General features: G+C 45.2%; 1 protein-coding gene across 8 annotated transcripts in view; it reads right to left on the minus strand.

Annotated features, from left to right (window-relative positions):
• The window catches only part of FAM13C (family with sequence similarity 13 member C), a 135,606-nt gene that overhangs the window by 112,784 nt on the left and 8,244 nt on the right, over positions 1-14,578 (minus strand). For all 8 annotated transcript variants that reach the window (XM_070057689.1, XM_070057688.1, XM_070057687.1 and 5 more), the window contains 2 exons: positions 13,811-13,867; positions 11,049-11,250 (listed from right to left, as the gene is read on the minus strand). In XM_070057689.1, the coding sequence (XP_069913790.1) occupies positions 11,049-11,123 (75 nt within the window). In that variant the 5' untranslated portion in view covers positions 11,124-11,250; positions 13,811-13,867. The remainder of the gene's footprint in view (positions 1-11,048; positions 11,251-13,810; positions 13,868-14,578) is intronic.

A 14,578-nucleotide genomic window follows, 5' to 3' on the forward strand; every position in this document is an offset into this window, starting at 1 on the left:
ACTAATGAGCTCTGAAGTTTCATTTGGTAAAGGCTAAGGAATCAATTCTAGACCTACTTCTTTGTTCCCCATAGTAATGAAGCAGGTATTAACTGAAGGGATGCTTGTACCAAATTCCAGATCCTGTTCAAAACAGTAATATAACATATATATCCTTTGGCAATACCCAAATAACCAAACTACTGTTCTTTCTCTTCTTCTAGTCCTTGCCATCAATAACCTTTATACTTCGGTATTGTGAAGGACCAAATGAGAAAAAAAGACTGACTTCACCTTACTTTAGGTTACACACTATTTTGAGTAGGGGATATGGAAGTCATTAATATCACTGGCTAGCATTTCCTCTCCCCTTTGTGACACTGAAAAATTGTACTTCCTGGTCCCTTGTGTTACAAGGAGGTTGTGGTTATAGCAGGAGCCCATGACCAGCCCTGGCCAATCAGGTTCTATGAGCTGGTACAAAACCATCCAGATATCTTTTCTCCCAAAAACCAGCAGCATTCAAAGCTGAAAAGGCTCCACTAGTGGTCGTCCTTAATTGACTACTGTGAACAAACAACTTCTATTGACTAATGTTAGCAAACATGTGAGAAATACATTTGATGAGAGTTTTATTTGAATGGAAATGATAGACAGGCACAGGACTCCCATGCTTTGGTTTACTCCCCAAATGTCCTCAAAGCCAGGGTTGGACCAGGATGAAGCCCATGCTCAAGTCCAGAACTCAACCCAGATCTCCCACATGGAGAGCACCATCCACCACTTCCTGGGGTGTGCATTAGCAGGAAGCTGCAATGGAGCCAGGACCCAAATCCAGGCATTCTGACATGTGATGGGGGCACTCCAAGCAGCATCATAACAGCTGCAGCAAATGCTTGCCTGAAAATGCACCTCTGTTGGCTCAAACCAGTAAGGCTATGGTTTGCTTGTTATTATGGCAGAGCCCACCCTACCCCAACCCAGAAGACATGAAATTAAGGACACTGTAGTGCAAAACCAGTCTAAAACATTCTAGAAGCTACGTTTAGTTCCCTTAATTTTCTGAATGTTTTGCTATCATCATTTTTAATCCTCAACAACATCTTAAGATGAAAATTATTATTTCCACTTTATACATATCAAAACTGGCACTTAAACTGGTAAGCAGATAAAGTCACACAAAAAAGTGGCTGAGAAGGAACGTGAACCCTTCTGCACCTAAGGCTCATGAATTTCACCATGTTACTATACTCCATTCATCCTTGGGCTTTGTCAAAGGATACCTGTCTATGCAAGAGGTCGCAGGACTTGAAACCCAATGGAGGGGGAGTAGGTGCCAACAGGGACAAAGACATCCAGGCTTTCTTTCCTTTCCATGTGTTGGCAGGTCTTCACTATGGGCTGAACTCATAGTGCTACACAATGTTAGAAAACATCTTTGGAGCTAGATAGAGAATCAGAAATCCTTTTTTTTTTTTTTTTTTTTTTGACAGGCTGAGTGGACAGTGGAAGAGAGAGAGAAAGATCTTCCTTTTCCGTTGGCTTACTCTCCAACGGCCGCTGCGGCCGGCGCACCGCGCTGATCAGATGGCAGGAGCCAGGTGCTTTCTCCTGGTCTCCCATGCAGGTGCAGGGCCCAAGGACTTGGGCCATCCTCCACTGCACTCCTGGGCCACAGCAGAGAGCTGGCCTGGAAGAGGGGCAACCGGGACAGAATCCAGCACTCCGACCGGGACTAGAACCCCGTGTGCCAGCGCCGCAAGGCAAAGGATTAGCCTAGTGAGCCGAGGCACCGGCTCAGAAACAGAAATCATTTAAATCAGAATTTATAGATGCGAAATATACATTGGAAGCATCAAAATAGACCATTCTAATAGTTATCCTATATAGGGGTAATCTGTATCCCTGGTTTAATATTTCAGGAAAAAGGATGGTAGAGAGCAGTCCTTGCCATCTTCCATGGCTATACTCCGCCAACAGCGTCACTACATTCTTGTTCATACCTTTAAGGATAATCCATCTCTAACTTCCATCATAGGTATAATATCAATTAGATAATGTGACTCTGAGGACTTAAATGCCCACTTTTCAAATTTCCCGTTGCTTGAAAACTGAACTTTCAAACCAGTTAATGCTGTTTTGAACTCAAATTCCACCTGATTACCAACTTTTTATATTCATGAGATATTTCCAGGTGAAAAAGCACACTAGAGTCTTTCCCACTGGGGCAGGCTTTTGGTACAGCAAGCTAAAGCACCACCTGGGACACCCACATCCCCTGTGGAGTGCCAGTTCAAGTCCCGGCTGCTCCACTTCCCAATCCAGCCTCCTGCTGGTGCATCCGGAGAGGCAGCAGATGATAGTTCAAGTGCCTGGGCTCCTACCAACCAGGTAGGAGACCCAAATTTTCAGGCTCCTGGTTTAAGTCTGGCTCAGCTCTGGCTGTTTTGGGCATTTGGGGAGTGAACCAGCAGAAGAAAGAGATCTCTCCCTCCCTGTCACTTTGCCTTTCAATTAGATGACAATAAACATTTAAAAAATCCCAACTTAAATACTGATACAAAGAATATATTTCTATTTTTTAAAAATGACAATGTTGGGGCCAGTGCTGTGGCGCAGTGGGTTAACGCCCTGGCCTGAAGTGCCAGCATCCCATATGAGCGCCAGTTCTAGTCCTGGCTGCTCCTCTTCTGATCCAGTTCTCTGCTGTGGCCTGGGAAAGCAGTAAAAGATGGCCCAAGTGCTTGGGCTCCTGCACCCACATGGGAGACCTGGAAGAAGCTCCTGGCTCCTGGCTTCAGATCGGCGCTGCTCCAGCCGTTGCAGACAACTGGGAAGTGAACCAGTGGATGGAAGACTTATCTCTCTCTCTCTCTCTCTCTCTCTGTGTGTGTGTGTGTGTAACTCTGACTTTCAGATAAATCAATAAATCTTTAAAAAAGTGACAATGTTATATAACAGACCTCCCAAGTTCCTTGCTTAATATTTATTTGAAAGTTACAGAAAGAGAGGAAGGGCTGGGCCAGGCTGAAGTCAGGAACCTGGAACTCTATCCAGGTCTCCTATGTGGGTGGCAGGGGCCCAAGCCCTTGGGCCATCTTCTGCTGCTTTCCCAGACATGTTAACAGGGAGCTGGATTGGAAGTGGAGGAGCCAGGAAATGAACCAGCACCCATATGGGACACCAGTGTCACAAGCAGTGGCTTAACTGCTGTACCACAAAGCCAACCCCTCAGATTCCTGTCTAAAACTTTCTTTCTTCATCATCTTAATCAGAGGCTGCCTGTTAATTCAAAGAGGAGAGTCAGGATCTGCTACACCACAAGAAACCAGTGCATGCAGACATTGACAAACTGGCCTCACTTTCAGAGACCCTCCATTTCTCCAAACCCCACCCCCTGGAATCTCCAGAAAGATTGACAGGGAACTTGGAAAACAGACTCAGAGCACCACCCTTCTTGACCACTAACAGTTCTTCCAGAAAACCCATGCTTAAACAGAAATCCAAGTAAATGTCTACCCCTGGAGCTTCAAAACCATGCATCAGAAATAATGCAGCCCAAACAAATGTGTCAAAGCAATTAACTAACGAAAGCCAATTGTTAAAGAATTTTGGCTCTTGACACAGTGCAATAAGAAAGCTCTCAAAGGCATATTCGACCCCAAATGTCTTCCTCTTGCCGGAAGGCAGGTGAAATTCTACTTGAAGTTCATTTTACCATTCCAGTACTCTCAATTTCAAATTCAATCACCTGTACTGGTTTTCATTCTCTCATCACTTGGAGTTGCTCAGTAGCTCAGCGATTTCTTAAGAAAAAAAAAAAAGGTGCATGAAGTAGAATTGGAAACAGAATTTTAGTTCCTTTTATTAAGGGAAAAAATGGCTTTAGAATGACTATTCTCCTCTTTTGAATTTAGGGTTTAATACATAAGAATAAGGTCTAGACCCTCCAACCAGAAATATATTAAATGCTTTCATAGTTAAGTTACTTTGTCTCAAAGTGTTGAAAGACTTGCATTTCTGTGGAAAGATAAAAACGAAGTTTCACAATCAGACCTGGGTGCTTTCCAGCCACTTAACACATCTACTGGGGCCAAGAAACCTGATGCTGATGTACAGCAGACCCAGCAGCTGGTCTCCCTCAGCCGCCTGACCACGACGCACAGCTCACAGCACAAAAGCTCCCTCCAGAGCCTCCTCCTTTTTGTCTTCTGTTCAAATAGCCACCAGAGGCGGAACAGAAGGACAGTGCACAGCATGACGACAGATGGCATGGAGTGAAGAAGGCAAGACTCCATCTACCCATGCTAAAAATGAACGCCCTCCAGACGGTTACGAGGTCCAATACAGGGAGGCGGCGGTTCCCTTAGTCAAATCTCATCTTCTCCAAATCAGGTTGTCGGATGAATACCGTGATTTGCATGGTAACACACACAGGATTATTTTTAATTTTCTACAAAATATTACACCATGTAATTTGCAACTTGAATCAGCCCTCTTTAGAAAGGTTTGTTGCTACCTAATCAGACATTCCACACAATGGCAAACTTCCTACAGCGTTCCACTTTGATGCAGAGTTCATACTTAGCACTTGACTCCTCCCCACGTATCTTGATTTAATTTCGAGTTCATCATGTCAATGAACTCTAGTAATAGCCTCTCTAAGCTCTGACCAATAGACAGCCCATTAAATGGTCCTCATCCAAGTCCCTCTTTTGCAAAGCCCATTGTCAAAGAAAGGGATAAACAAGCTCAAGGAAAAATTGATTCTGGCTCAAGTGAACATTCTCTTGATCCCAAATATCTTACCTTCTTCTAGGACATTCTTGAATTGCTTTCCTGGTTCCTTGTCTTCTGTTGGATCAGTAAATACACCTAAAACACCCCTTTTCTAAATCATTCAAAGTGGGTGAAAAACTAGAATCAGTTATTCAAGTATGCACACAAAACCTCAGATACCACCACTCTACTCATGGTTCTAGGCCAAAAAGAAAGTTGCCCTAAGAAAGATATGAATCTGACCCTCAAAAATCAAACTTCAGATTCTGACTCAGGGGCTAATCAGCGGAAATGGCGAAAGTAGGTAGGGCACTAGGTCAACTTGCAACAATGAACCATTTGATTCCTTCTCTCTTCCAACACATGCAGTTCCTAACTGCTTAGAATCCGAGTGAAGAGCCACTTCGGAGTCCTGCATACAAAGTCTGTGAAAGAGAATCTAGAAACAGTAACAGTCCAACACCTCCAATGGTGTTCTTCAGTTTCAGGGAGGCTTATTTTAAAGATTTATTTATTTATTTGAAAGTCAGAGATACACAGAAAGAGAAGGAGAGGCAGAGAGAGAAAGGTCTTCCATCCACTGGTTCACTTCTCAGTTGGCTGCAACAGCCGGAGCTGTGCCGATCCAGGGCCAGGAACCAGGAGCTTCCTCCAAGTCTCCCATGTGGGTACAGGAGCCCAAGGATTTGGACCCTCTTCCACTGCTTTCCCAGGCCATAGCAGAGAGCTGGATCAGAAGAAGAGCAGCAGGGACTTGAACCGGCGCCCATCTGGGATGCTGGCACCACAGGCAGAGAATCAACCTACTGTGCCCCAGCGCCAGCCCCTCAGGGAGGCTTATTTTTACATTTATAAAGTTGTGCCCACTGTGGGGAGCAATCCGGACTGGACTGAGTTACTGAAATTAAGACTTATTCTATGCATCTGCTCTCCCACAATATGGCGCTGGGAGAGAAGTAAACAGCTTCCGCACAGCTGCCTCCAGTTCAACTAATAAACTGTAGGACTTGCTCCTGATTGGAGGAGAGCAGCGTACTCGGCGTGTGGGCAGCCGAGTTGGGATTGGCGGAGGAGGACTATAAAGGAGGAGAGAGACGGCATGCACCAGGAACATCTAAGGGGAACATCTGAGGGAACACCTGTGCAGCCCCCGAGAGAACCGGCCGGCGGTGTGCCGCTCCCCTGCGGAAGTGGGGAATGTGGCCAGGGGGAACTGCCCTTCCACGGAGGTGGAAGGGATAGTAGCCAACCCGGGAAGAACCAGCAGCAAACCCGGGGAGGGCCAAGCAGACGAAAGAACAGCGCAGGGTCCTGTGTCGTTCCTCCACGAAGAGGGGGAGCGACATAATGGTGCCGTGACTCGGATTAGGAAACCTAGGTCGGATAGGAAACTTAGGAGGGAAGAAGTGACTCGGATAGGAAACTTAGGACGGATATGAAACTTAGGAGGGAAGAAACGGGAAGAACTGGGAAAATACCGGAGAGAGAGACTAGCAAACAGCCTAGGGAAAAGCCGGACGAAAAGGGTGCCGGAAGAAGCTATTGAAAGCCTAGGCATAGATTCAGATACGGACTACAGGGGGAAGCTGGGAGAAATCTCTAAGGGCAAAAGCGAAAGTGAAAGCTAGAACAAACAGACTCGGACGCGGACTGTGGGGAGAGGCCAGGAGAAATGAGGGAGGAATATCGTTGGAGGAAAGTTTGGGGAAACATACCGGGTAGAGAAAAATGTTAGGGAAATTGAAGCCGCGGGGGGCAGGCCGAGGCGGACACGAAAGCCACTTTGGGGTTCTCAAGTTAGCCCGGGAATAGGGGGCGAAAAGTTGAAACCAGAAGCTGAGACGCAAGCCAGGTTGGGATCCGTCTGATTAGCCCGGGGAGCAAAGGACGGGAAGCCAAACCGTGGGGCGGAGACGTACGCTGGGTTGAATTCGCCAGGCTAGCCCGGGGAACTTAGATTGAATGCTAGTGGCGGACACGTGAGCTACGCTGTGTTACTCGCGGAAGCCGCCGCATGCAGAGAGAGCACGGGGCGTGAATAGATAGGGAACGCTGGCGCGAGGCTGTGGTTCAGACGCGAAAGGGTTAAGCGTGGAGACCGCGGAGCGCGCGAAGCCGAGCCGCGCAAAGCCGGGAAGCTGCGCAGATGAGAGAGGCGCGCGGGCTGAAGCGGCGCAGAGCCGGGAACCCGCCGGCGGGGCGAGGTGCCGGAAAGCTGCGGGGATAAGAGAAACAGAAGTTTAGAAGTAAAAGAGAAATAGGAATGTTGGCAGACAGAAGTAAAATGGGAGAAATAGAAATGCCCGGAGATAGAGAAATAGAGAAAAATAAGGCCTCCCCTCAACATGCCAATTAGAAGGCTTGGATTCGGTCTGCCTAATCAAGTGAGGCGATGAGCACCTGCGGGCAGCTAGCAGCTTATGCGCTGCAGGTCACCGAAGATAGGCACAAACCAACACTAATAAGTCTCCCCCACAATACGGCAATGAGAAGGCTTGGATTCGGTTTGCCTGATAGGTTTTGTAAGCCCCTGCAGGCTCGACCAGAGCATGTGCTGCAGGGCACCGAACACAGGCACGCATCAGCGCCTAAAAACCTCCTCACAACATGGCAAAGAGAGGACCCGGATTCGGTTTGCCTGATGGATAGGACTTGTAAGAGCCTGTGGCAACTCTAGCAAGTAGAGCGAGTGTGTGCCGCGGGACACCGAAGACAGGCGCGTATCAACGCCAAAAAATAAAAAGAAAGGGGGATCTGTGGGGAGCAATCCGGACTGGACTGAGTTACTAAAATTAAGACTTATTCTATGCATCTGCTCTCCCACAATATGGCGCTGGGAGAGAAGTAAACAGCTTCCGCACAGCTGCCTCCAGTTCAACTAATAAACTGTAGGACTTGCTCCTGATTGGAGGAGAGCAGCGTACTCGGCGTGTGGGCAGCCGAGTTGGGATTGGCGGAGGAGGACTATAAAGGAGGAGAGAGACGGCATGCACCAGGAACATCTAAGGGGAACATCTGAGGGAACACCTGTGCAGCCCCCGAGAGAACCGGCCGGCGGTGTGCCGCTCCCCTGCGGAAGTGGGGAATGTGGCCAGGGGGAACTGCCCTTCCACGGAGGTGGAAGGGATAGTAGCCAACCCGGGAAGAACCAGCAGCAAACCCGGGGAGGGCCGAGCAGACGAAAGAACAGCGCAGGGTCCTGTGTCGTTCCTCCACGAAGAGGGGGAGCGACAGCCCACTGGCTCTTCATAGGTGCTTTTGGGGAATCACATTCTCAAAACAAACAATTAGAACTCAGTGTCTTGATGAGTGCAACAAGCACTAGGCATGATTTGTAGCAGCACAATAAGCTCAAATTTGCCAAATAAAGCTGGCATTACAAACACAACCGCTCTGCCACACTGCACTGTAAACCCAATGAATGCAACACTTACCCTGTGACCAAAATTCTTATGAAACAGTTCTCCAACATTCTCCCTATATTCGTTCAAGTCCTAGTGAAGTTTTGTCTGACAGCAGACAACCCTGAAGTGTTACCAATGATAACTGTGTTTATTATTTTAAATATTTACTTGTCCCTACCCTTACCTTTTTTAAGCCATGGGTTTTCAATCAGGAGTGTATATTAGACTTGTCTACAAAATTTAATAAAAACACGGATTTATTACAGACTTGAATGATCTTTTTACTTGGTATTCTTGATATATTCTTTTAGGATTGTATCATATACTGAGGATTTCTCCCTCTCCCCATAAAAACAATATTCCCATCTTTATCAAGTCACAATATTCCTGGACTTCCTTGAAAATAGGTTTCGTCATTATCCTGCCTCATTTTTGGAGAATGATTTTAAATCTTCTTCCTTTTTTGCATGTCACATTATGCCTTATCCTGAACACTCATGAGACCTTTCACATTTTAAAATTGAGTAGCAGATTAATCACAGACATTTCAGTCTCTGTCATCTATAGATACTGTTTTCCTTAAATGGTTGCCTGAGATTTTATTCAGGTTTAGGCCAGGTTCTACATCTTCAACAAAGAGGACTCCCCAGGGCATCATGGTAAAGGACTAGATACCTTAAGCAAGTGACACTCAAAGAGCAAACCCTGGGGTTCAGGCATTTGATGACACCAGTGGGTTGAGCCGGGATTTGCAAAACTTCAGTGGAGACGGAGATGGTTTTATGACACCACTAACCCAAGATCAAAGGAACAAGAATTAATTACAAAGACTAAATGGACAAATAAAGGATATTTTATTGTATTTGTATAATATACTGTTGTGTTAATATTCTATTTTCTGATTATGTAAGAAGTCCCTTCTCTTTCTAACTCAACTGTCTGTAACCCATAAGAATTTAGTAGACACTGCTTATGTAACCTTAAATGAAACATTTTAAAATGATATCTTTCTCTGATTGTCATAGTTCTGAAACTCAAGTGTCCTTACACTTGTAGGGGACAATAGGTATTTACATACATTCAATGATCATCTTCCTCCCTTCTAACTGGGATCTAACTGGGGAAAATGCATTCTACATCTAAAATCTTGCCTGGAATGTTGTATTTTGAGAAGCAAGCTCACTGAATCAGATAGGGCAGCCCACCTAAATTCCACTGGGCGTTTCAGCTGAAGTCTGAGATTCCAAAACTGTTTTATGAGTAAAGATTTTACACACATCTCTCTCTCTCCTGAAAATCTTTCTGTGTATAAGCAATATGCTGGGATTTACCTGTCCCATTAGCACCCTATGACTGCATCAGAAGGAAGAGGGTAGGCTAAGGAGAGATGGATGGTCACCCTTGAGGCCACAATGTCACAGGTGACCGCTGGTAGGGACATTCGAGATCAGAGCCTCCCGAGGATCAGTAGGAGTCTGCCAGGAGCCCTTTAGGGACCTCTGCCACCCCAGGAAGCTCTTCCTATCGCACCCGCGCTGGAGAACAACTAGCAAATAGTCAGGGGCTCAAGCTTAACATGATGCAAGTTGTACCTCATGTTCTTTCTCGCTAATGAGTTACACTCAGCTGAAGATCATCATAACAGTTTCAGGAATGCAAAGGGTATTTTCACCTCACTGCAAAATTAACTGACTCTATAAGAGGTCACGATGCCAAGGAAGAAGGGAAATAAAGTCACAAGGCAAAATACACAATCCCGAGTTCAAATCAACTTCCCAAAGTTGTTCTCATAAGAAGACCAAGTGTTGCCCATTTGCCAAATAGAACGGGACTTAGAGGTTTCACATAATTAACCTATTACACTCAGAGTCTCCCACTTGATTTTTAAAGTTGGTATCTAAATGCTAACAAAAAAACAAAGTTAACAGTATGAAACATCCATGTCCCAAAAGCTATGTTAGGTGAATTAAAATAAAAACTCAATGTTGGGAATACTGACCTCATACAAAGATCAGTATAAATTATATTCATCTAATATTTTCTAAAAGCACCATAAGTTATACAAGGGGTTTTAAGATTTAAGGAAATACATTTTTACTATACTCCTATACAAGCAAACTTTTTTAAATTTAAAAAATGTTAATTTAGAGCAGAAACTTCAAACACTCAAATAATTGATAAATTTCTTTTTTTCATTGTTTATGAAAGTGGGGGGGGGGGGTCTTCAATCCACTGTTCATTCTCCAAATGCCCACAATAGCTAAGGGCTAAACAACGCTGAGCTCAATCTGGGTTTCCCATGTGGGTGGCAGGGACCCACGTACTTGAGTCATCACGTGGGGCCCACCAGGTTGCATTAGCAGGAAGCTAGATCAGAAGCAGAGTAACCTTGACTCAAACAGGCACTCTGATATGGGATGCAGGAATCCCAAAGGGTGCCTCTAACCTCTGTGCAAAATGTTCACCCCTCATTCAAATGCTGCCCGCCCCCCGAACCAGATATTGCACACGCATAAAAATACAGATACACAGTTAGTGTTTATTCAAGCCGGTTAAACTGTAGCCCACGAAGAATGGTTCCGTGTAAACGGAGACTTTGGATCTTGCTGAGCAGATTCCCCAAATTTGGGGCAAGATTTACACTGTCCTGGATGAAGACAGTTTCTTTCCCACCTCCCACCCAAAGCAGCAGAGCTGTTCCTTTAAATCAAAGTCTACCACTTAAAAAATACCTGTTTGAATGCGCACTACATTACTGTCCTGCCATAGCACACAACTTTTAACCTGTAAGAGTCCCAGGCCGGCGGTGTAGGCATCACACTAAACGTCCTCCAGCAAAACATGCGACTGAAATATCTGAACACCGCTCAGGATCGGAGACCTCACCTGACTTTCTCCGTGGCTCCTCCCACTCTCTCCCTTCAGGATGGATTTAGGCTTCCGGGACTTGAAGTTGCCCATGCCGGGTCGCAAAACGCCGTCGAGAAGCAGGGCCTGCTCTATACGCTGCTGGGCCTCGCGCAGGGGCGGCACGTGCTCCTCTACGCGTGCCTCGGCGTCGGGGTAATTCTCCTTATTGTTTTCATCTCTGCAGCAGGAAAGACTAAGTAAGAAGACACGCCCCCCACGGCCCACCGCCCCGCCCCTCCCCCCCCCCCCCCCCCAAAAAAAAGCAACAGCCGCTGTATGTTCAGGGCATCTAGCAACATTTTTGGCACACATTATTTTCCAGAAACAAGAACCTAAGAAATGGGCCCTTCACTCTTTATATCAAAGGCCTGCCCTTTGTGGGACCAATGTCGTAGCAGACGTCGGCAGCAGATCCTGTAGTGCATTAGGAGTGGCTGCTTCCCAGTGTTGCTTCTCCCTCCTGCTCCCTTACCAGAAGCACACAGAAACACAAACGAGACCAGCACAGTCAGCTGGGATGTCGTTCCTTGCTGCTCAAGGACATAGCAAGCCAAGAGGCATCACCCGCAAAGGAGGGGCTACCCTGTTCACTGGTCAAGACAACATTTAACAATTAGAAGCAAAATTACGTTCACTAATGAATCTCACTGGGGAATGCGATTCAGTTACTCTCTGGGAAAATACCAAAGCAAGCATCAGTTTAGGAGGTCTGGAGTGTGACTTGGGCATAGCTGGGCAAGAGGTGACAAAACTATGTCAAACAGCTCAATGTAAGTCTCAGGGCAAACTTAGGGCTGACTCCTAAGAAGAATCTGATAAAACTACAAGTAAAATAATTCTTCAGTGTTAGAAACTGAAAAAGTAAATCAATGCTACTGATAATGGTAATAGTCTTCCCTTGAACTCAGTGACAAATTTAAACTTTTTTCTAAGTCACAAACAGATTTATTAATATCAAACCATGATTTGGAAGCCAAACTATTTATTGGAAGTGTACTTCTTTGAGCATACACAAGTTATACTCATCTGCTTTATGTTCCTGCATGAAAAACCAAAGGCAAAACAGCTGCCTCTAGTTACCTTCAGGGTCTTCGTTCAAGTAGGACCTCAGAACATTCACGAATGGAGGAGAGGCAGGAGTTTTCCAAATATAAAATTCTTAACAGACTTGTTCCCAAATCAATACCTGAATTTTGTTTTTATATCATGTTTTCACTGTGGCCCAGATTTTATAAACATTTTATAAATGGTTCTGTCCTTCACTTGGAAGGCAGGGCAAAGGAGGAGGCAGCCAAACAGCACCCTCCCCCATTATACAAATGTAAAACCTGCCTAGGGAAGTCATCCTCAAAAATGTCTTTCTAAAACAGTGCTGCTTCCACAGGCTCCCCCAAACCGAGAAGCACAGGCTTAGGCCACCATTTACTGGAAGAAAATCGTGAGAATACGCATGCTATCCTGAAAAGTGTCTCAAAGATCTCCCAACTTATTAGTTGTGTAGCCTGGGCTACACCACTTCCTCCACAGTCCTCATCTACAAAACGGATATAATCTCTACTTTGCAGATATTTTACAGACTATGTGAATTATCCATCATGGAAAACTAGCCAAGTGAAAGTTATTGTTACTCTCTGGCACAAGTGGTTACTTCCAAATTAAAACCAGGGTCCTTTTTAGTTTCTGCAATATCTCCAGGACAAATTCCAAACCCCTTAGCGTGGCACACAAACCTTCTGAAATCCAGACTTTGTTTATCACTAGCACTTCCCTGCTCATCACCCCTTGAGTTTACCCCTACTTGGCTCTCGGTTCCCACCATCCTGAACTGTGACTGTTTCCTTCAATTCAAACTATTTTGTCTACCTTCTGTTGACTTTCCAGTAAGTTGCTTTATGGCATCACCATTTTGTTGGCCATAGATCTCATCAGAAAAAAAAAATTTGTGTCATGACTATGTGTAGTTGTCTTCAAAAATCCATCTCAGAAACCTCTCTGGGTTATTTGGTGCTTTAAGAGCATCCTCTGTTTACCATAATAGCACTAATGCCCCATAGCATCAACATTTACATTCTTGCCTGTCTCCTCCAGCAGACTGAATTCCCAATTCAAATTTTAACTGGTTTCTGGCACAGGAAATAATCTTTCAAGAAATGTGTGTTACCAAACATGGACTTGATGATCAGACAAACCTCACTCCAAATTCCGCCTCCTAGGGGGTGCTATGCTATTCTGGAGGAACTTCCCTCTCTCTGAGCCTCAGTTGTGTCACCTCCAGTGTGAGAAGCTAAACATCAGCATCCTTACTGCTTAAATAATAAAATATGCATGAGACTTTGGGACAAAGTAAATGTACAGGAATGGTTAACTGTGAAGGTCTTGCCTCCCTACCACAAACCTTTTAATATCCTACACCATACTCCAGCCACTCAATAACATGTTTGGTGAATAATCTAGAACCTCATCAACAAGTCACATGACAGAAACACTGAAATAGGCTAATCAATGTTTGATGTAATAGGCATTTGTTGACATTCTCCATATATAAGAAGTTGTCCTAGGTACTGACAGGGATATCCATAAGTGGACAAAACTTCCCTCAAGAGCTTAAAATCTGGTAGAAGAGATGATACACAAGAACAAATCATTAGAAGAGAAAAGAACAGAATTCAAGGATGAGCCCCCCGACCCAGATGGCTTCTGTCTTTCACAAATAAGAACCAAGCAAATGTGGGCCATACCTGAGGCTGGAGCAATCAGTGTGCTCTTCATGTAGAGAGACTGTGTCTTCTTCACACCTGTAGAGAGGAAACAGAAAACATATCATATGCAGCTGCCTGCCATAGCATTGCAACAATAACCTAGAATTATCTCGAGATGAGTGTGGGAAACTAAAAAGACAAAACAATCCACACTGCTCTCTCCAAAACCAGCTCTGATTCCCATCATGCCTGCCAGGTCATGGTATTGGTGCCATCATATTATGTGAGCTTAAAAGCTCAGAACCAGCTATGACTCTCCTTCTTTGCTTCTACTCCTCTGCATCACCTCAGCTAACAATGTCGTAGCAGGGCCCAAGAACTCACAGCGTTGGAGGGGAATCAGGCATTAAGGTTGGTAGATTGTTGTTGGCTCAACCGTGATTCCACTACCTGTCACCTTGCATTCTCTCTGCTTCAGGCAGTCCCACACTACATCAGCTTACTGACAGTCAAAAATATCCCAACCTACATCCAATGGCTTATTCCTTTGGCCTTGGCCTTCCTTGACCTTGTTAAAAGGAAAGGATTACTTTTTACTAAATTTCTCGGTTAACCTTATGAAGAAGTCTTGGTTCGTCCATATTGAAACCTCTCCAGGAATCTACACCATTCTCTCACTCTCGTGCAGAAGGGAGCCTTTGTTCCTGTTCTCAGCCGTCCACACCCTGCCTCACCCTAGCCTGCAATGCTTTTTACATCTTGAATTCCTACTCATCCTTCACTGCCTAAGTCAGGTCCCACCAGCTC

This window comes from Oryctolagus cuniculus, chromosome 15 (genome assembly GCF_964237555.1).
Source record: "Oryctolagus cuniculus chromosome 15, mOryCun1.1, whole genome shotgun sequence".
Taxonomy (NCBI): Eukaryota; Metazoa; Chordata; class Mammalia; order Lagomorpha; family Leporidae; genus Oryctolagus; species Oryctolagus cuniculus.